Genomic DNA, 21,102 nt, shown 5'->3' with positions numbered 1-21,102 from the left:
TATTTTATCAATGGCCACAGATTAAGTATACAATCTAAGATTTAGTCACTGGAATCTGTAGTTTCCACCGGTGTCCTTATTCGCATTGTAGAGAAATTGCCAAATGTGAAGGTCCTACCTCTCATTGATCTCCGGGACCTGTATCTAAACCTTTGTCATTTATCCTCTCCATCCACTTGTTTCCTGAACTGCATGGCGTCGCCATATGCCTTCTTTACTGCTTTCCTTTCTGTAGGTTTCCTTGATTCGACCAGTTTTGCTTGATCAACGCTCTTGTCCATACCTAGTACTTCTAACTTATTAGGTGGCAACCATTGCCAAGTTCGTTTGACGTCAAAGAAAAGAACTAAATACAGCACTGGTTCATGGGAGTGATTTTTCTTTAAATTCAAAACATCTTGTGGCGGTACTGGCAAGGGGACGCCATTGTATATGAAACCTTTCGGAATTTTTGGATCGATGATCAGAGCTGGATACCAAGGATAGCCCCTATAAAGTGTATAAATACAATCATATTATTACTGCCTTTTAAACAAAGTTATAGAGAAGAAACTGAACACAAAATTGAAAAATTTATTTCCTCATTGTTTATTAAAAAAAAACACATTCAAACAATTATGATATGGTTTTTCTTTATAATATCGTAAATTTATGCCCTTAAAACCTTTTACATATCGAAATAAATTCTATTGAACTAATTTTTACTTGTAATTAGCTATATGTATTTCTATTGTACTTATTTGTACTTGTAATTGCTATGTAAAGGTCATTACACAATCTGAGATAATATTAATTGTATGGTATTCTCAAGAATAGCAATAACAACTAACCTGCATTTAGCCCATACAAGTTGCAGTGGCTCCAATTGTGTTGTTGTTGGTGTATTTTTAACAGGTGTCTTTGAAGTGGAAGACCTTGTACCTCTTCCCTGTTGAACAGATTGTGTAACAAATTAAAAAAAATATATTACATAAATTGCACATAGCAATTATAAATTAATAATCTACAATATTATTACATTAATGACTTTTACTGCTTATTTAACTTACCACATTTTGAATTGCGATTTCTTCTGCTTACATCGTGAAAACATAATATGCCTACACTATAAATGACAGCTATTTTATTTGTCTTTTACAACAGATAAGTGTACCAATACAACTAAAATAGCATAGCTGTCACCTGACACATTGTCACTAACTTTCCCGAGTTTTAATTTTCGAACTCCTGGAATGTCCATATCAATACATAATTTTTTCATCCTTAAATAGCTCCTCTTATTCCGATTACCGATAACTGCTAAACATTCTATTTCGTTATGAACTTGATAAGAGTGAGTTGCAATACAAATTTAAAAAATAGTTATATAATAATTGTGCGTGTTTATTTGGGTGTGCGTATGTATATTAAGAATGTCTTTCTGGAGGCAAATACTGTTATAGAATATACCTGCGCGCGTCTTCATGTATAAGTCTTCATGTATAGTGTCTTCATATACATATGGCAGAGATAGAGAATATGCGTGCTTGCGTGTATATATGAGAGTATACGTGTGTATCTGTGAGAGAGAGAGAGCGAGAGAAAGTATCCATGTGTGTGGGAGAGTATATGCGTGAGTAAGTGTGAGTGTGTGTGTGTGTGTGTGTATGCGCAAGTGTTCGTGGATACGTGAGTGCGAGTAAGCGCGAGCGTGTGCGTGTGTGCATGAATGTCTACATACCTTGCTGGGCGTGGCTGGCGGTTCGTTGTCCGAATGCTCAGCGGCATTGCGACGGGGTCGCCGCCTACGCTCACCACCGCTGGCGCCCTCCATGGCCGACTCCAAAGTTTCATTGTAACTGGATCTAAATTTATTTATTAATTAATTCCTGTAAACTTACGGCAAGATTAAATAAAAAAGAGCGTCAAGAGTTTACAGATGATAAAAATAGAAGCTATCTATCAATTGCTATAAAATGCTCTTTTTAAACTGTTACAAAAATTAATTGTAGTATTTAATTTGAAATGGATTTAATTTGGAAGGTATGAAAATTACTATTTTATTAATTTGATATGTCCGTAATGTTATTTAAAAGCTGGTTGTGTGTGGTCATGAGAGATAATGGCGTATAGGAATTATAATTTAATATAGGCTCTACTACATTTATCTATATATTTTCGGAAGATCCTGTGTGTATCATCTTTTAAAATATAAATTGATTTTGACAAAAATATTAAAATATTTGTAGTTTCCATAGGAGCTCGTAGGTTCACCTAGAACCTCATTTACTAGCAACTACAATGAAATATTGTAACCACTATATAGAACTACATTTCACCAGATTGGGAGGTCGCCGAGTTTTTCAATTCATGACTATGCACAAGGATTAAGCTGTCACTTGTCGACAATAAGAAAACATATATTACCCATCACTAGAACTAAATGAACAGGAACGATCCGAAGCGTTGTCGTCGTCGTCGTAGTGCGTGCAGGACGAACAGGATTGCGACCATACCGAGCTGCTGCTGGAGGATCTGTGCCATTTATAAAGTCTTAAAAAAACTAGCAAAGGAAAATTTTACAACATAACTTTAAAAACTATACCACTTTGGCTCGGTATGTGTGCACCATATACTTTTGTTTTTCCTTTTGTAATTATCTTTTTATTTATTTCCTATAAATGTTTTAAAATAAGAACATTTGTGGAATACTAAAGTAATTATAATGACATGTGTTTAAAATTATTTAATGTATGTAAAAAGATATTAATTGCCAAATGTATTGCTAAGCATAAACAGTTTCATATTTATAAAGTTTCATATTTTGCTTAAGTCACAAGGAATATTCTTATAAGACAAAAAAATTAAAAATTGGGAGCATTGGAGTAAACTTATTTATTACGAGGTTACTATGCAAACATAAAATTGTTGAAATTTTGCTGTGCATGAAACAAAAATTTAATTTTGTGAGTAATATTTATTTGTTATTGACTAATATTAAGATATTCATCAATAAATATAGTGATAACTCTTATAAAATATTAATATTTTTATAAAATGCATCATACTAAGTTTGTACAGTACGAGCTTTATCAAAGCAGCTCATTAATAATAATAAAAAAAATATTTGTCTCTTGAATTTACTACTAGCACTGTGCTATCATAATTCGTATAATTTTTATAAAAAATTAAATAAAACTTTTACAATGTTTATTCTGAAATGTTTTTTGTACTGCGACTGGCCAGTAACTTTTGACTGTATGTATAATTTCTATCAAGGCAGCTAATTATTACAGTACATTAACATTCTTTAAAATTATATTATAAATGTTTTGTCTATTAGCAAAGCATTTACCTAGATAACGCCAAATCGCTGTCAGACCCCACCTCACCAGGAGGTCCTCTATACTGCAGGAAAGAAGCAGGGACCGGTGTCGACACGTTTTTACCTTCGCCCGGAACAGATCTGAACGAAATATACCAACAATATAATATATTATGTATGTTTAATGCTATTAAATTTTATAATTAATTTTTCATTAGGCTTTCTTAAAGCAGCAATTCTTTTGTTGCCTACAAAGGAAATACCGTATAGTGTATGCTTTGACAAAGCTTTTGAGTTGCCTATAAAATGAATCTCATTTTCCCTTGGTCATGTTGTAACTTGAAAAAAGTTCCTTATATTATGAAAGCTTCTTTAAGAAAATAATAATAGGAAATTTTTCTGATTCTCTAAATATTTGAAAGATAGCTTTGAACTTCGTGAGCTTAACAGTTTGCTATTATGAACTAACTCCGTTCGTGAGATAGTTTACATGCATAATTTATATTGTAGTTTTGTAAGCTGCATCAGTAAGCATTTATCAATAAAAAATTGACTAATTTATTTTTTCAATTGGAATGCGACAAACCAATAATTTCGTTCAATTTAAAGTTTGTTAGATAGCTGATCATGCAAAGAAGTTAATGAAACATATACTCGTAAAGAAGTAGCTTATTACAGTAAGAAAAGGACTAATATAAAGATGCTTCCGCCATATAGCAGTAGTCGTGCAATAAAGTGCACTTTATTGCACGTCTATGGTACATAGCGGAAGTAGCTATATATTAGTCCTTTTCTTACTTAGGATGGATTTCCGCAAATTAACGTCTGAATCTATTAGATATACCTATTACAGTGTAATGGATATTATTTATTTTAACTGCTGGACTAACGATACTTGTGGAAGTGATCACAAAAAAACCTCCGCTGAGTTGGTCTTGGCCTCTTCTCGGAGCAAGTTTATAAACCTGTTAACGTCATTATAGGGGAGCTCATATTGATTCTAGTTTCTACCATTGGAGATGCATATGTGCAATAGTGGACATCATAATAAATATTACAAATTGGATAAATAATATAATATAGGAAAGCTTCGGACAAGAATTTAAAACAAAACTTACCTAAATAAATCTGGAGACGAGGCGGATTTGTCCTTATCATGCTTCCTTGGTCTGCCACGCCCCTTTTTACGTGGTGACGTATTGAGATTCGAACGGCCTAGACTCGCCGATAAAGTAGGCAGTGATGCTGGAATAAAACTTCATTATAAAACTAGTACTTTTTAATAGTACATCTTTGCTACATATTTTAGAAATATTGGTGGGAAGATAAAACACTAGACTAAGCAACATAGTCAAAGTCGCTGGATGCGGGCGGACCAAGACCAGATGATTAAATAAAAGTGTAAAATTCACTGTATGTCCTTTTTTACTTTTTTATTTAATGTTTTTTGTTGTACACACTAAGACATATTTAAATAGTTTCACAATAATAAACAATAAAGTACTATGAGCGGTCTTATCACACGAGGCAATATCTTACAAACTTAGTATGGAGACAATATAAGTATAAATAATGGATAGTTAACGTTGTACACGTTAAACAAACAAACAAGCATACATACTTAAACATACAATCACATGTATATAGAAAGAAAAAGAAATAAATTATAGTAATAAATTTTTTATGAGAAATGGCTTTCAATAGAAATACCAAAAATTTTAAAATATTTTTTTTATTAAAAAGTAAATGTATGTGTACATAAAATCCTAAATTTTAATAAAAAAATTACATTTATTTTATAGGTTGTCTATGGTATTTATCACTTACCATCAGAACCAAAACTTTTCGGTGGTGTTGCGATTGTAGATGGTGTTACCAATAATGTTGGTTTCCTGAGGCCACTTAGAAGTCCAAGACCTGGAATTGAAATAAACACATCACTGAATTTAGAATTTAAAAAAGATTTACGGTAGTCATAAACAGAATGTATCTGTTTACATCTGTTACTAATATTAGTAAGATATATGTACATTAAGAAAATAATTTTATTTAATATTCATAATCCTCGAGAGATTTTTCTTTCATATTATGCAAAGACTTTCGTTCTAGGAATCTCTAAGCGTGGTGAACTTTGTGCTAAGTTTCACAAAAGATAAAATCAGAACGTTCTTAAATGAACAAAGGAATGTAATTAGAGTGTTTTTAAAATAATTATGAAATAAAATTAGATGTTCTTAAAAAAACGAAGGAATTAGATTAGACTGTTCTTAAAACATGAAAGAATCAATTAAGGCTATAATGAAAAGAATGAATAAATGAAATTAAACTGTTCTTGAAGAAACAAAGAAAACAGATTACACAGTTTTCAAAAGAACGGATAAACGAAATTAGTTTGTTCTTAAGAGATCCAAGAAATAAAATTAGACTGTAATTAAAAAAAAAAAAACAAATAAATTATATTAGACTGGTCTTAAAAGAATGAAAACATTATATCACACTATTATTAAAAAGAACCAAAAAATGAAATAACACTGTTAAGAAATTTGTTTTACATTTGCGAATTATACAAATAATAAATAAAATTTTGCGGTTCATCATCATGCGAGCCGATTAATGCCCGCTGCAGGACATAGGTTTCAATCAAAGATTTCCACAATGACATTTTGTGGTTACCCGTTAGTTTGAGAAGGAATATAAAGAACTCTGTCAAATTTCTATCACGATGGAGATGCCTATGACATTAGATTATAGCAAAAGTAACAGTTGTTAAATTACTTGGTGCTGTCTCAGGTTGTTTCACGGGAGATTTCTCCGGTGTGACCAGCTTCTGTGTGCGCTCCATGCTTTTTCTAGTAATCACTGGGGTTTCGGAATCCGATGTTGGTGTCTCTGCAATAAATATAAATTAAATGCGTTGATAATTAAATGATACATGAAAATCTATCACGACATATTTTCTTTTAAATCAGATTTTTTATTTAAATTTCGATAAAAAGATTGTTTTTTTTTTAATTTTAATTAGTTATCAAAGACAATTAATAAAATAACTGTAGGTTGCAGATCTGTAAAAAAAATGCAGTTTTTATTTGATTATTTACTTATTAAATCTTTCTTACCATTGTCTTGTTGCGTACGGACGGAGGCAACGCTACTGCGTCCCCTACCTCTCCGTCCGCGTCTCCCTCTGCCACGACCACGCCCCCGCCACCAGTTCTTGTTCGCTTTCGCAGAGGAAGCTGAAGGTGATTCTTCTCGCTGCAGATTTGTACAAAAATATTTGAGTTTAATGGACATTATGTGTTGCCTGCGACAACTTATGGATTCGGCCTTATATTAAGGCTCTAGGTCACCCAAAGAGCAATGGAGGTAGCTATCTATGCTCAGAGTTTCGTTTTGAAGAACGAAAGTTACTAGCGTAGCTCGAAGCCATTGCTCGTCTAAAGTGGCAGTGGGCGGGGCACATTGCTTATGCAACCGATGGCCTTTAGTTCGACAGATGGTTGGAAAGGTTCTCGAATGGCGACCACGAGCGTAGATAGACTCCCCACTAGGGGGACCCAAGACATAATAACCGCGAGAAAAAAAATTACAAACTCCATAAAGTTTCTTGTCAGTTCTCAGTAGGTCGTACGTTACGCACTTACGCAAGCTTAATTTTAATAATCTCTATAATTTATATATTCAATTAAATTATTATTATTTATATATTCTAATAATCTCATGTAATAAAGCTATTTTAACTTTGACTTCGTAGGCTGCAGGACCATATATTATGAGAAAGAATATTATATTGTAGTTCTTAATTCGTCAAGGACTCATTCTACGAATCTTATTTTGATTCATAACTTATGATTGGTGATATATGGTTTTTAGATACTTTGTAATGATTTTTATTACGACAACAACACACGCTGGAGTTACGATTAGTTCCAGTACATACAGCATTAATATGGTAAATTAAACTAGATTTTAGACCTTCCTTTGATAATCTTAAATTTAGAAATAAATGTACATTACTTAATAAATTTTATTATAGCATTCAAGAAATTTTGTCTAATCGAAATGTGTGGAATGTTTGTCGGTTCATTTAGAATGTTAATATTATAATGTATATTTAAATAACATTGTTAAATTTAATTTGAAAAAAGCTGTTGAATTTTTGGCCCTTTCTTCTCAGCAGGTTAGCATTCTGAGCCGGTGGTAGCTTACTACATATAATGATAAAATAATTGACGATTTCAAAGCGCGAATAAATACTTATTCGAATGTTGAGAATTTCGTTTTTTTTTTTAAAAATACCAAAAAAAAAACATACCGTATCCTCGTCGGAGGGTCTGTGGGCACTGGACGCGCGTCTCTCGCTGCGAGCCATGGAAACGCCGCGTTCACTTCTCGTGTCTGTTTGAATAAAAAGTATGTACAAATTGCGAAACTTTTCTTTAAAAAAAAATCTTTTTGCGCGATGTGCATTGTGTACCGTAGCAGGGAAGACACCCACGGGTGGAATTTATTAAACACCATAAAGTGCTTCGTTAGACCGATGGCTGCGCGGAGTTTGGCGGGTAAAATAGATACTTTTTCTAGGTATATTTTAGACCGATATTGAGCGAGTGCTTTTGCTCTTCAGCTGTGGATAGAGACCTGGCTTGGATTCTGGTGACCTTGGGCAGCTTGCCTTCCTTCTTTGGCTTTGCCCAAGTTGTTATTAGTAGCGTAGGTGGATAGAGCTATATCTTGATTGCAAGCTTTAATTGGGTTTGAGTAGAATGTTTACCTGCAGTGTGGTCACTTTCGCTGCTAGAACGTTTTGCTCGGCTGCGTGCTCGCACACTTCGCTCTGAGATCCCGGTGGCCACGGCTGGAGTTGGAACCTCTGGAGCAACCGCTATGTCGCCCTTCCCGGCTAATTCCTCCATCCCTGCATCTCTCACATCTCTTCTCGCTTGTCGAAAGATCGGCAAACATTGTTCCCGCATTTTAACACCAGCCCTTTATAATTAAATAAATAAATGTATTATACTATTTTCTACTTATCGATAATTTGATGATAATAAACTTACTTATAGAAAACAGTGTCTTTATTGTTGTACGTCAAACAGTTGTCGATCATCAATTGGAAGTCAGCTTCCACGTCGTCTATGGTCTTGTAAGCGCCTCGATCGAGTTTTTTACCCATAGTGCTGAGGTCCATAGGATGCTTTACAACTGAGCTATAGTCCGGAACCTGGGTAAACAAAAACATTTAATTAAATTGTGTTTCAATACCAAAAGATGACTTGATGAGACTTTACTGAAAATTAATAATTTTCATGTATTAAAAAAACTTGGGTTTGGTTTATTTTTGAATGACAGACACATGAGTCTATATACCATCACTGACCTTCTTGCGAATCGTTAAATTATGATTAGAGATATAAATACCAAATCAGAATCGAAATTCATCATCATCACCAGCTGAAGGACATCCATTACTTCACATATTACATAGCCGCCCCCCCCCCCAAAGATTTTATAAAAAGCTGATTGGAAGCATGTAGTTGCTCAACGTCTTCCGACAAGGTCTTCTGTTCACCTAGTTGATTGATGTTCTAAGCTATGCTTGCCACTTCGTGGTTTCTACTCCAGAGCTTTAAGCCCCCAGCAATCATCTGTTCTTTGCGCTAATTAGCCTGATACGGTATTCTAATCGAAGGTAACTCCTTCAACTCAACACGTTTTAACAAAATAACACTCGCCTCCTGCAGGTCCACGGGCTCAGTGAACACGTCGCTGGAGTCGCGCTGTCGCAGCAAGCGCAGCAACTTGTGCAGCGCAGCGCGCTCGGGCCGCAGCGAGTGCAGCACGCAGCGCTCCCACACGCGCGTGTACTCTGCCTTCAAGCGCTCCCGCTTGCGTACCAGCTCGCACAGCAACCTGCAATGCAAATAATTTCTAAGTTATAACATAAAAAATTATTACGCACTACAATACAATTCATGAGGTATAAATTTAAGTTAAATAACTATAAATAATATTTTAGCAGATACGATTGACTTCTTGCAGTAGTAAAAAATGGGAACACTGATGTTTAAACATGACTCTGCTACCAGCTGTTCGGTGGAAAAAGCATATGTGTTTGTGTCTAGACCGGTCCACATCACACATATAATACCATTCCTCCACCGCTGAGACTTTAATACCAAACACGCATTTAAAACGCGCTTCAGAATGTGGTTCTTAGTTCCCAAAAGCTGTATGCACACATGTATACTGTTCTTTCCATAGGGCAGTGATTGAGACTGAATCATGACCCATTTCAATCTACTGCAACACATATCATTTATACCTGCAAAATTATTATTAATAATAAGTATTTTTGTCATATTCTATTTTTGGTGTTGGTTTTTATCTTTTAATTGTTTTGTATGTGTTATTGTAGTGTGCAATAAATACTCATCTGTCTATATACCCGACTTTAAAGTCTACCGTTATCCGGAGACATTTCGTGTTGTCAAACGATTTTTAAAAAGTGCTAACCCTCCATCTCACCTAGCTCTTTCCAAATCTTGTCGTATCCGTTGCCAATATTTCAATTGGTTGCATAATTCACGCACATTGACCGTGCCATCCTGTATGCCCCTGCTACCTGCAATGTTCACTTTAAATTTATTTTGATGTCCCCTTCATCATGGAATTATTGTAAAATACTTCGGCAAAGAGACTTACCATTTTGTTTCAAAGCGGCGAGCGCACTCGCGGTGCTACGTAGGATTGGGCGGTCCAATGCCTTGGGTAGCACCGCAATGTCGTGCACGGCATATCACTTACCATCACGCCCTACTCTTCTCATCGCTTTGGGGTTAAAAAAAACAAAGAACTACTTGTCTTAAGCTATATTTTTTAGTAAGTACTAAATATATCATGGATTTTATTTGAATGATATAATTATAGTATTACCTAAAAAGTAAACGTTAGGATGAGTCAAAATGATGACTAACAGCAATGTATGGTAGCATTCTAATTGTAACTATATATGAAATAAAACTAATTTTAAACTGGTTATATCAATTCCAACATAGTCATATTGACATTATCCTATCTATGACCATATATGATAAAAAGCACTCGTAACGCCGTGAGCGTGAAAGAATATATACGTAAATAGATTGTACATAATTTAACGTAGAAGGACCACTAATAGACAACCCCCCCCCCCATCCCAAGAAAAGATTTGCAATAGGAACAGTTAAAATCGGCTTGCATCCAGCGTCATCCGAAGATCTCGACAAGGTCCTCTGGCCACCTTGTGAATGAAAACTTTGCACTTCTATTATCCTCACACCAGAACCTTTACGCGGGGAGAGAGAAAGAGGGGATCGCCGGCGATATCAAGGGTCTACTAGGACTTCTCGAGGAGTTGGATCAAGCCATGATTAATGTTATACCAGACACGAATTAAGTTGCCGTCGCTTGGTTGCTAATACCAACCCGCTGATACAAAACCAGACAAGAAAAGACGTTATTATAAGATGTATCCATACTAAGTAAATTTTTTTAAAAATTAAAAATTAGTTTTATTTCATGAGTAATATTCACACAGACCTAAGATGTCATAATGTGATTATTTAATGGCAGCCGAGTCTTACAGCGTGTGGCGAAGTTTTGAAATAATTGGAAATAAGTTACCGTGATGTGTAGCGAGGCTCTGCAATCTTCTCAGCAGGGGTACTCCGTTCCTGGCGTGACGCTTGAGGGTCCAGTAGGCGAGGAGGCGCTTCATCAGGTGGGCACGTGCGGCGGCTGGCCCGCGGAGTAGGGCTGCCACGTCTGCCACGCGCTCAGCTCGAAGTGTGGGCACCAACACCACAGGGGCCCAAGTTCTTGCCCGTGCCAGTACTCGTCGTGCCTGATATACAATTGTTTGCATAAGAGGTCCATAAGCCACTACTTTCTACATTTATACCATATTCTCAAAACATAACCAAAAATGTGAAGATTAGATCTAACTATGACAAAACAAAAGAAAGAAAATTGTTAATTAATTAAATAATTAAGTTGGCTAATCAAAACAAGTTTTTATATGCAAACGTCGCTGAGCTTGTTAAAATATTATCCACCTACATTGAAAGGATTGAGATAAATTTACGTGGATCTCCCCGCTTACGAATTGTATACTTCCATTCTTTTGTCACGCCAATGTAGACCCCCGTCAAGTCTCCAGAGGACTTGCAAAAAATAAGCATTGAGTACAAAATACGTCAGTACTTATTTTTAACTTTTGGTAAGCTTACCAAAATTGTAATGACTATGTATGGAAGGATTTTCCTAAGTAATTTTAAATTTTTTGTTGATAAATAGCGACTTGCTGTTTACAAACCTGTTTGATCTTTTCCCTGCCTTTCTGTCTCATTGCAGATAGATCCGCTGACTTTGTATCACCCTCAGATTCTTGGGCTCGCCGTTCCTAATATAAAAATAATTGATTGTAAGGTTTTAAATATAAAAATAATTATAATATTTAATAAACAAAGATATTTTATCTTTATATTCAAGTAGGCATTTACATACATTTTTAAATCGTCAATTATTTAAACTCTTTAAGTCGTAAGATGCAGCTCGGAACGCTGATCTGTTAAGTGCGTGTTGGTGCTCTTTTACCATTTTTTTAAAAGCTAACAGCAATTAAGTGCATATTACTTACAATTTCTTCCATAACTGACATTAAGAACAGTGAAATATTTCTTCATAAATATGACAGAATGAACAGGTATTATCAACTTCATGTTCTCTGTTTGACTTGAATGTTTTATATATATTTTTGCGCTTGAATTTCCTCTATTCGTGCCATTGTTGCCTCAAAATCCAGCCACAGGTTAGACATAAACTAATGATTTCATTCAACAAGTACACTCAATATTAGAGCAAGACCAGACAAACAAAGAAATATCCTGAGCATTTTCTAGTACTAACTTAATTCAAATATTCATAATGTAAGATAATAGTGTAAATATAATTAAGTGTTAATAACAAAATATAGTGATTAGTATTACTTTCAATTTAAAATATTACATTCATTTCAACATGTAGATTTTAAAACGTTAAAAACGTCATAAATTATTAACCATCATTATAATATCAATAGATAGACGACCACACGAGCAGTTTAGGCCTCCGCAAAGATTACCACGGTGATATGTCTTGCGCAGCCCGCATCCAGTGACGTCTCGCTACATTGACTATGTCATCAGTCTACCTAGTGGGGAGCGTACCCACCTTGTCTACCAGCTCGTGGTGGCTACACTTGAGAACCTTTCGAACTCAAAGTACGTCAACTGCATGAGCCATGTGCCCCGCCCACTGCACTTTAAATTTTAATCATACCTGCAATATATGAGCAGGAGTATGTGCGTCACAGTAAGCCATCTTGGCGACTTGTACCGGCTGGCTGGGGTCCCGCCCACTACCTGCCGCCTCCATCTTCATATACAACCTGAGATAAACAGAAAATAAATGTGATAAAGTAACATAAAAGCTATTACAAATCGGGATAATTTAAGAATTTTTCTTATGTAAAAGCATAATAAAGAACGTAACATAAATTTTCTAACAATTCAAGTGAAATAATATAGTATATTTGGGTTAGTCATGGCTTTATATTGTATTTATTTGTTAATTTTGTAAATGAACGAGAACTCATTTTGGCAAGGCAACAACATTGAAGTGGCATCTCTCGGCCACATTTTCCACGGATAATATAAATTAAACATTGTATATATATATATATGTGTATATTAATACATATATATCTTTATATAAATACATAAATTATAATCACTTGGAATAGACCTTAAGATGAGCTAAACCAGCATAAGTAATAATTTTTAATAACCTATTTCAATAGCAACTATGGTATGGTACTTAAAGCTATGTTTCAGTGGATTCTTTATCCATTTATGAGATACGTAAATAAAAATTTTCTATCACATAGTATATAAAATCAACCATCTTCATCGTTTTAGTCACAGGATGTCCAATACTAGAATATGTCTAGCATACATCATAGACTTACAAAAGAACAGAAAAAGCGATTTGCATCCTGTGTCTTCCAGCAACTTTAACAAGGTCACGGAATGTCGCTGACATTATGATGATGAATCTAATGTAGATTTAATATGCAACATCTTACCCAGCCTGCTGGGCACAGGTGACATGAAAAGCGGAGTAACAGTTGCTCTTGTGGCACTGTATGCACGCACCGGCGCCTCGTTGCTTGCACACCATACACTGGAGCTTCCACCGCGCAGCAGGGATCATCTCGATTGAATCTGTCCAAAACATGACGTATATTTAATGGAATCAGGCGTTATTTTGCGGATGTCCATCCTAAGTAAAAAAAGGACCAATATATAGCTACTTCCGCCCATGCAGTCGTAGTCGTGCAATAAAGTGCACCGCCTGCCAGCCCGCTGATAAATGCGCATGCGGCAAACAATGCGAATTACACAACTACCACCGTTAAATTACTCAACACGTGTTTCACCCCTCCACGGGGTATCTTCAGGAGTTATGTTACACCGATTAGTGCCAAATACAGAGTGGAAGAGTTTTGTTATAATATCCCTGTGGACCCAAGACAGGGATAGTACGAGAGGCCCATGAAAACGAAGGCTATAAAAAAGGGGTGTTCAGACTTATATTATATATATTTAGACACACCAACAGCAATACATAACATAAATTATATTAGTTCCATATAACAAACTACAAAATTAAATATATTTGCGAATTGTACACAGCTGTCTTTGAATTTTAATTGCTAAATAAAGAAATCAACGTTTAATTAAAACCATGATTGTATACTTTTGCTATAATGTTATTATAAGTGAAAAGAAAACTGATGTAAATGATTCACTATATATGTTTAAAATTCAAAATATCTTTATTAAAGTAGACATTAACATGCACTTTTGAATCATCAATTATATTGAAATTATAAGTATTACGATACCACCGGGTCGGAACGCTGATCTGTTGAGATGAACCGGCCAGAAACCCAGCAGTATATGTTTTAAATAAACTTTAACACTAATCATACCAACACTTATTAAGTACTTATTCCTACCATAATAGGTCAAATGATCCGACTTTGTTTCCTGCTTGAATGTATGAAATAAGTTTCTTAGGAAGGAAATAAAAATTAAATTTAATTAGTGTAAATAGCTGTAGATTGATTAGTAACAAAAAGTCATGATATATAAATTTGCAAAATCAATAAGATGAACTCAAATGGGTCATTTTGACCCTTTGACCCTAAATATACCATTTTAGTGTTAAAAATATGTGTACATTATAATATCAACCATATAAATATGTCATCAAAACAAGTACCACACATTTCGTTCAACTAAAAACTCCTTGAATGTTATAATAAGATTTATTTAACAACATGCTTTTAACTTTCGACGTTAAGTAAAGGAAGGAACTTTATTATATGTGTATGTACACCCATATCCATGAAGGATTTGTTAAATTTTTTAAGATGAAATTTAATTGTTACAATTTTATATTTATTTCTTGTAAAGCTGATGTTCTGTTTCTATTTAAGCATTCAATTTCTTAAAAACAACACAAGTGTCTCACACATACGACAATCTAGTAAAACAATTCACATAGTATTCTTCTTTTCAAACATTCAATAATAAATTTAGGTACTTTTTGTCACTTGCAAACGTTCTTTGCATCTTTTACAAACACTTTAAGGTCATTTTCAGTCTTAGCCCTGACCTGTTTTTACTAAGATTAAGATCACCTTTTCAAGATGGCCTTCAAGAGCCTCTAGTTGAGCTATTACGTTATTTATTTCACTGAATTGAAAATTTTGTGAAACGGAAAACAGCATTTATTTTAAACTGTTGTAAATGTTGAAGTACTTTGTAGTCATTGTTTTTAATCATGTATTTCTTATCGTTTAACACGACTCTTCCATTATTATGTCGTGAATATGATATTATAACCCATATTTTTTTTCATTATAATAGCATACAAGAGAAAACTATGTTTATGACTATCACTATACAAAGTTAATAATTAACAATAACATAAATATATTATAAACTAATAATTAACTTGGAAAATATTAGTAAGACTTACCAATTGGTTCTAAGAATACAGTATTTGCAAAACGAACTTCAGGTATCCAAAGAGCGCAAACAACATGCGCCCAAGTACCTTGATCTGTTTGCTTAAAGGCACCTTAAACAATAAAAAAAAATTGAATTATTAAGTTTTGTCTACTCTGTTTTTTAGTCTTCTAGTTTCACTAGCTATGTAGACTGTTAAACACAAACATAATGCTTGTACTATTTGTTTGGTAGCATCTAACCAGTGGGGATCTTGCAAATGAAACATCCCATCATAGCTAATACAAATAATTTGTAGACCCTAGAACTTTGCATTGGATCTATGCATTGCATCGAATACTTGTGTGCTTCCAACCATTGCACACAGGATGGTTCCTTAAATGAAAGTTACACATATTGACCTATTGATGAAAATGTACATAACCCCAGAAAATGAATGAAAAACAAAGTTTTAATCTATGGATGCCCAAGATTGGTTGATTGGTGATGCAAGGCCTACCCCACAGATATTTATAGGGTTTATACCATACACCACATCTCTTGTGAGCAGGGGCAATTCTATATAATTAATGCATATTGTTAGAATTGTATAAATTTATGTGCAGGGAATTGAACCCCCGACTTGCATAAGAAAGTTTCAGTCCTCTACTGCTATGCCACCGCTATTCACTTTAAATAATAGGGAACTAGAATTATGAAATGTATATATAAAAATACTTATTTAAGTCACAGTGACTTAAATAAGTATTTTCTTAATTAGTCTTTGCTTTTTATTATTATTATACTGCAATGGTCCGATTTTGAAAGCGCTTGGCGATAATTTTAAGAATTTACAAAGGAACTGTTAATTTAATTTGATGATTGATGTAAGCTACATCATTGGGTTTCATTTTGACTTAGATTTATGGCCATCATTACATGTGCTGATTATGTCTTAAAACTTTTTCTTATTAAATAATTAACATGTGCGATGTCATTGACATCTATATACTAATTTGTTTTATTATTTTGTAATGGACTAAATACGTAAAATCTATGGCAATTGTTGCCTTATCACAAATAATGTAGAGCTGCGATAGAAGTTTTCTCAATGACCTCTTGATAGTGAACAAGTTAATACTACTTCACGGCAATAACATATTGTATTATTTTCAAAAAAATAATGTTTATTTATAATATAGTTACCTCCTGTGTTAGGACATAGGACACAATTTACAAGACGTGAAGGTGACTGTAGACATCTTCTGCACAACCACTGCCCTTCCGGAATATATGGCACCTAGTAAACAATAATTAAAGTCTGTTAAAGTTTACATTTATATTAAGTTCTATATGATATTTACTTATTATGGTATACCCGTTCAATTCCTCTTTTATAATAGATCATAACATAGGTGTATAGGTTTTTTTTTTACATACACTTCTACCCTAGTGGCAGAGACTATCTATCTTATTTACAGTTTTTACTTCCTTAATTGTGTTCCTAGTTTGTTATTTTAGCCCAAAGGCGGCGCAAAGGAGTCTTCCAATATATGTAATTATCAGCTTGGGAGGCCGGTTGGAGATTGCAGTGTAATTGGTATTTTGGTACCCAAAGGATGCTGCTGCCCATCCTCTGTAAGCTTGTTTGTGAGCAGTGGCAATCCTATATCATTAATGGGTCACAGTGTGAATTATATGTAAGATTCTATCCTGGTAGTCAAACCTGGAATATACAAGTCTCAGTCCTCTGCCACTGGGTCACTTCGGCTCTTATTTTCTTGTTTACTAAATTACAATATCCTGCAATAAATGCATGTCTAACAAAACATCACATAGGTAGTGTGGGACAGAGATAATGTTCTACGAAGTCGAAATTAGCTGATTGTCTCTTTCCAAAGGATGATGTGCAATACTTATCACCAAGTACTATACATTGCTTTAACTCCAGATCTTGTCTTAAACTTTAGATTTATTGTCTCAATTATTTGTGTGCCATCTATTAATAAAATCTAATGGATGCCATTTAGCATTATTGTATTGCTAATTGTTTGAGTTATCTTTACCTATTTAATTAATTTCTCATTGACTTAAGCCCTATTTCATATAAGAAACCTTATAAGCTTCCTATCTTATAATTTTTTTTTTATTTTAGGATCATGTTCCACAGACATTAATATCCATGCCTTTATTTTACATTTACAATTATTATTTCCGATTTTTTTGTTCAGGTTTTAGCATGTTAGTGTTTACATAAAAAGTAAGTATCCTATCTATTTATATAATACCATTTTGAACTGCCCAATTAATATTATACAATCTTAATTCCACCAGGATATCTTGTGTAATTGTTCCTAACCAGTACATCCTTCATACCTGCTCTATGAAAGTGTGAAGGGGTAGTCTGAGTCTTTCATCAGAGATGTTGGTACACTTGGAGGATTTTAGGTTCCCTTTTTAAGCTACCACTTATGAACTATTTACTTACTCCGTAACAATCCTGATGTACTGCCAGATTACACATGTCACAAAAAAGTATAACATTTGTGTTCTGACACTCCCCATCCATACAAATACAACACACTGCATCCTCATCTACTGTGGCAGCTGTTTGCTGTCCACTTTGTGTTGCCTAAAATATTAATAATAATATTCATATAAAATTGAAAATTTTGATATAATGTATAACATATTCAGAGATCAGATATAGCTTTGCATGTTTAGCTAAAGTTATTTGTTAGGCATGAGATTTTGAAGGCAGCTTTGATAAACTTGTAATAGAAAAACTAAAGTTTACAGTACCTACTTGCACCTAAGCAGGTGTACAATTGTCATTTCACTTGCACAAATAGGCAGATATCTCACTCATTGTCCTTCTAGGATCTTTAATTTTCAATTAAATTTTAATTTCAATATCAGACCTAATATTGGATATTCAAATAAAATATTAACTGACTGAAATACATGTCGCAAGTTTACAATTTTCTATGGTATAGTTTCCCAATGGTAGTGACATAAACGGCTAATAGGTTAAAGCTTTTCATAGAGTATGACAGCTGGTTCAAAAGCAAACAGAAGGTTTTATGAAAAACCTAAATAATATTCAAATATTTTATTTAGACCTAGAAAATGTTTGGTCAATTTTTTTTTTGGAAAAGTGGCCATTGAAGTTTACTTTAGGTGTTAGGACAGGCTTTTGTACATGGCATGCTTGAAAGAGGAGGAAGCTGTTGCTTACATACTGCTTCATTGTAGATATCAAACCCTATTCTACAGTGCCACCCACCTCGGTTCTCTGGGCGGCCTATCCAAGATCCCCAGTTACAAGGTTGTATTAGAAATTCTTGAGGAGTTGGGTAATACCAACAGAAAGTAAGCACAATAGTTTTGCTTGTGGACCAACCAGACAAAGCAAGACAAGGGAACATTGTTTTTTTTTTGGCAACAAAGCATAAGTACTTCAAAGGTTTTAAAACTATGTTATAGGTCAACAACATAACATCAAGAGTGAAAATAAACCGATCAATCTACTCATACTATTCAGACATCATGACATGATTTTAAATTATTATTTGTACAATTTTTTTGTCGATAAACTATTATAGTGTGATATCATGACAATTTATTGTACCTGAAAGTATGATTCCTTTTCCAACCTATCCATAAGTAGCTCAAGTGTGTCAACTGAAACCGGAGGTAGACCTTGTTTGGCTCTACTCTTATTAATAATGGCGAGCCATGCTGTATCTTCTTCATCAACATCATACTCCACTTCTCCATCTAACTCTTCTGCTGACTTTTCTATGAAGCGAATGTAGGCATTAGGCCGAGGAGGTGCATCACATACTCTTTCATTGTAATCTGGGATAAGCTGAAAGTTATTAATGAAAATCCTTAATATAGCTATAGAATAATTAACCAATGAACTTTGGATGAAAATGTATCCCATGTACTATAGGAATGTTTCATGCAAAATTTTAATTTCATTAAAATGTATAGTTATGTTATCACCAAACAAGTTCATAAATAGAATTCAATTCCAGCAAAAATCCAGAGATTTTTTTTTCTTATCAGGAAATGTTTGTTTTATAACTTTAATATTGGAAATCTACAATATTGTAAGCTAGCATCCTATGTTTACATATTGATTTAAGTATTGTTAAATGCATAAGTATATTTATGTTTAAGATGCAAATGAACTGTGTGCATAATAAAAAATAAAATACATAATAAAAAATAAAACCTACGTAGTTACGACAAAATTACAGGTTTTTAATTTAAAACAAATGTATTTTTATAGGATAGCAATAAAATACCCTGAAGCTAGCTTCTGGCAATTTAACTTGGGGCTCCGGCGGTGGCTCTACGACGGGTAGAGGCTTATCAAGTTCTGCATTCTTTTTCTCCCATTCTTCCAACGAAATAATAGGCAGTGGTTGATCGATAGGTATCCTACTTATCTTGCCATCAATTTCAAACTGAACAACTTTTTGAGCTTCGGCAAATGTTAACGCTTCTTTTGGAGGACTCTGAAGAGCGATATCACCGGTGGGTACAGCAGCTCTAGCTCTTCCTTTTTTCCGGCATATATTCCGGACTACTGTGGGAGTCGCCGGCGTTGGATTATCGTGATCGTAATTGACAAGATGGTATTGCAGTCCGCATAAGCTTTTATAAACTTTATCACATTTTTCCAGAGGACATTGATAGGGCGGTGGCCTATTTTGTCGCAATTTCTTACAAAATTCCAAAACATCAAAATCCAATCCCATTTTTGTATCGATTTAACAATCCATCTTTAATATAAAATAATTAAGTATTATGTTATATCTAATGCTTGAACTACACTTTTTACAAACTATTGCAGGAAAGCTTCTAAAAATGCGTAGTTATTAAAAAAAGTGAAAGGTTGGCGAAACATAACACCAATCTGAGGTTGCGTTATTAATTCTGAAGATTCTTTTAAAAAACATTGACATATAGAGATGTGTGAGACTAACGCAAAGTAAATCGATTTTATTCACCCAAAAGTTTTTACCTTTTTGTATATATTAATCGAAATTAACTAGAAATAGGTTCAAAAATAACTTAATTAATATTTCATTATGATATAATTATTAATAAGTCTATACAATGTATTTTTAATTTTACAAACTGTATTTTACCTTAAGGTATTCATAAAATAAATTTACTCTTGTAATCGAAATACTCAATTTATTGAATGATAGCAACATTAACTACTTTCTAAATAGCAAAATAAAGAAGTTTACACTTGGCTAAAATCACTTAAATAAAAATACACGCATTTTAAGACTTTTCTTTAATCAAATGCTAATGAGGTATGTACTTCATTATAATTTCATTTAAAATAAGCATAAACTAAGTTATTTTCTTTTTCAGGTATTAAAAATTGTTTCATATGTAAAGAACCCAATCTATATTTTATTTACATTTTGTGTACTACTTTACTGAAATATATTGATATATCATATAATCTCCAATGTTTCAGCTTTATAAGTAAAGTTATTACTTTATTATTATGTTTTGAAATGACATATAAACCATTTATTAAAAGTGATTATTCGAATAGATCACGGTAAAAATATTGATTTAAACATTTATTTAATATTAAAATAGTGATAGCTGAAGTCTCTGATAGGACTAATTGTTTTTTATAATTTCGTTATTCACAATCACATT

At 33.7% G+C, this 21,102-nt stretch overlaps 1 protein-coding gene across 1 annotated transcript; it reads right to left on the bottom strand.

Moving 5' to 3' along the window:
• On the bottom strand, nt 1-20,315 carry Br140 (bromodomain-containing protein 140). Its single transcript, XM_068767330.1, has 23 exons — nt 19,719-20,315; nt 19,034-19,273; nt 17,891-18,034; nt 16,609-16,702; nt 15,434-15,535; nt 13,470-13,608; nt 12,665-12,773; nt 11,661-11,747; nt 10,970-11,189; nt 9,833-9,929; nt 9,040-9,217; nt 8,365-8,528; nt 8,079-8,293; nt 7,620-7,702; nt 6,421-6,559; nt 6,080-6,193; nt 5,132-5,221; nt 4,423-4,549; nt 3,335-3,445; nt 2,407-2,514; nt 1,721-1,844; nt 831-928; nt 1-489 (listed from the first exon to the last, which is right to left on the bottom strand). Exons 1-23 carry the CDS (start codon nt 20,172-20,174, stop codon nt 156-158), a joined length of 3,573 nt encoding a protein of 1,190 aa, XP_068623431.1. The 5' UTR covers nt 20,175-20,315; the 3' UTR covers nt 1-155.
• Between the last annotated feature and the right edge of the window lie 787 nt (nt 20,316-21,102).

The sequence above is a fragment of the Battus philenor genome, unplaced genomic scaffold, assembly GCF_028537555.1.
Source record: "Battus philenor isolate CCGP_79_NKW_IND1 unplaced genomic scaffold, ilBatPhil1.0.hap1 SCAF_23, whole genome shotgun sequence".
Taxonomy (NCBI): Eukaryota; Metazoa; Arthropoda; class Insecta; order Lepidoptera; family Papilionidae; genus Battus; species Battus philenor.
The sequence above is the reverse complement of the archived record's forward strand: the minus strand, read 5'-3'. Positions and strand labels throughout refer to the sequence as shown.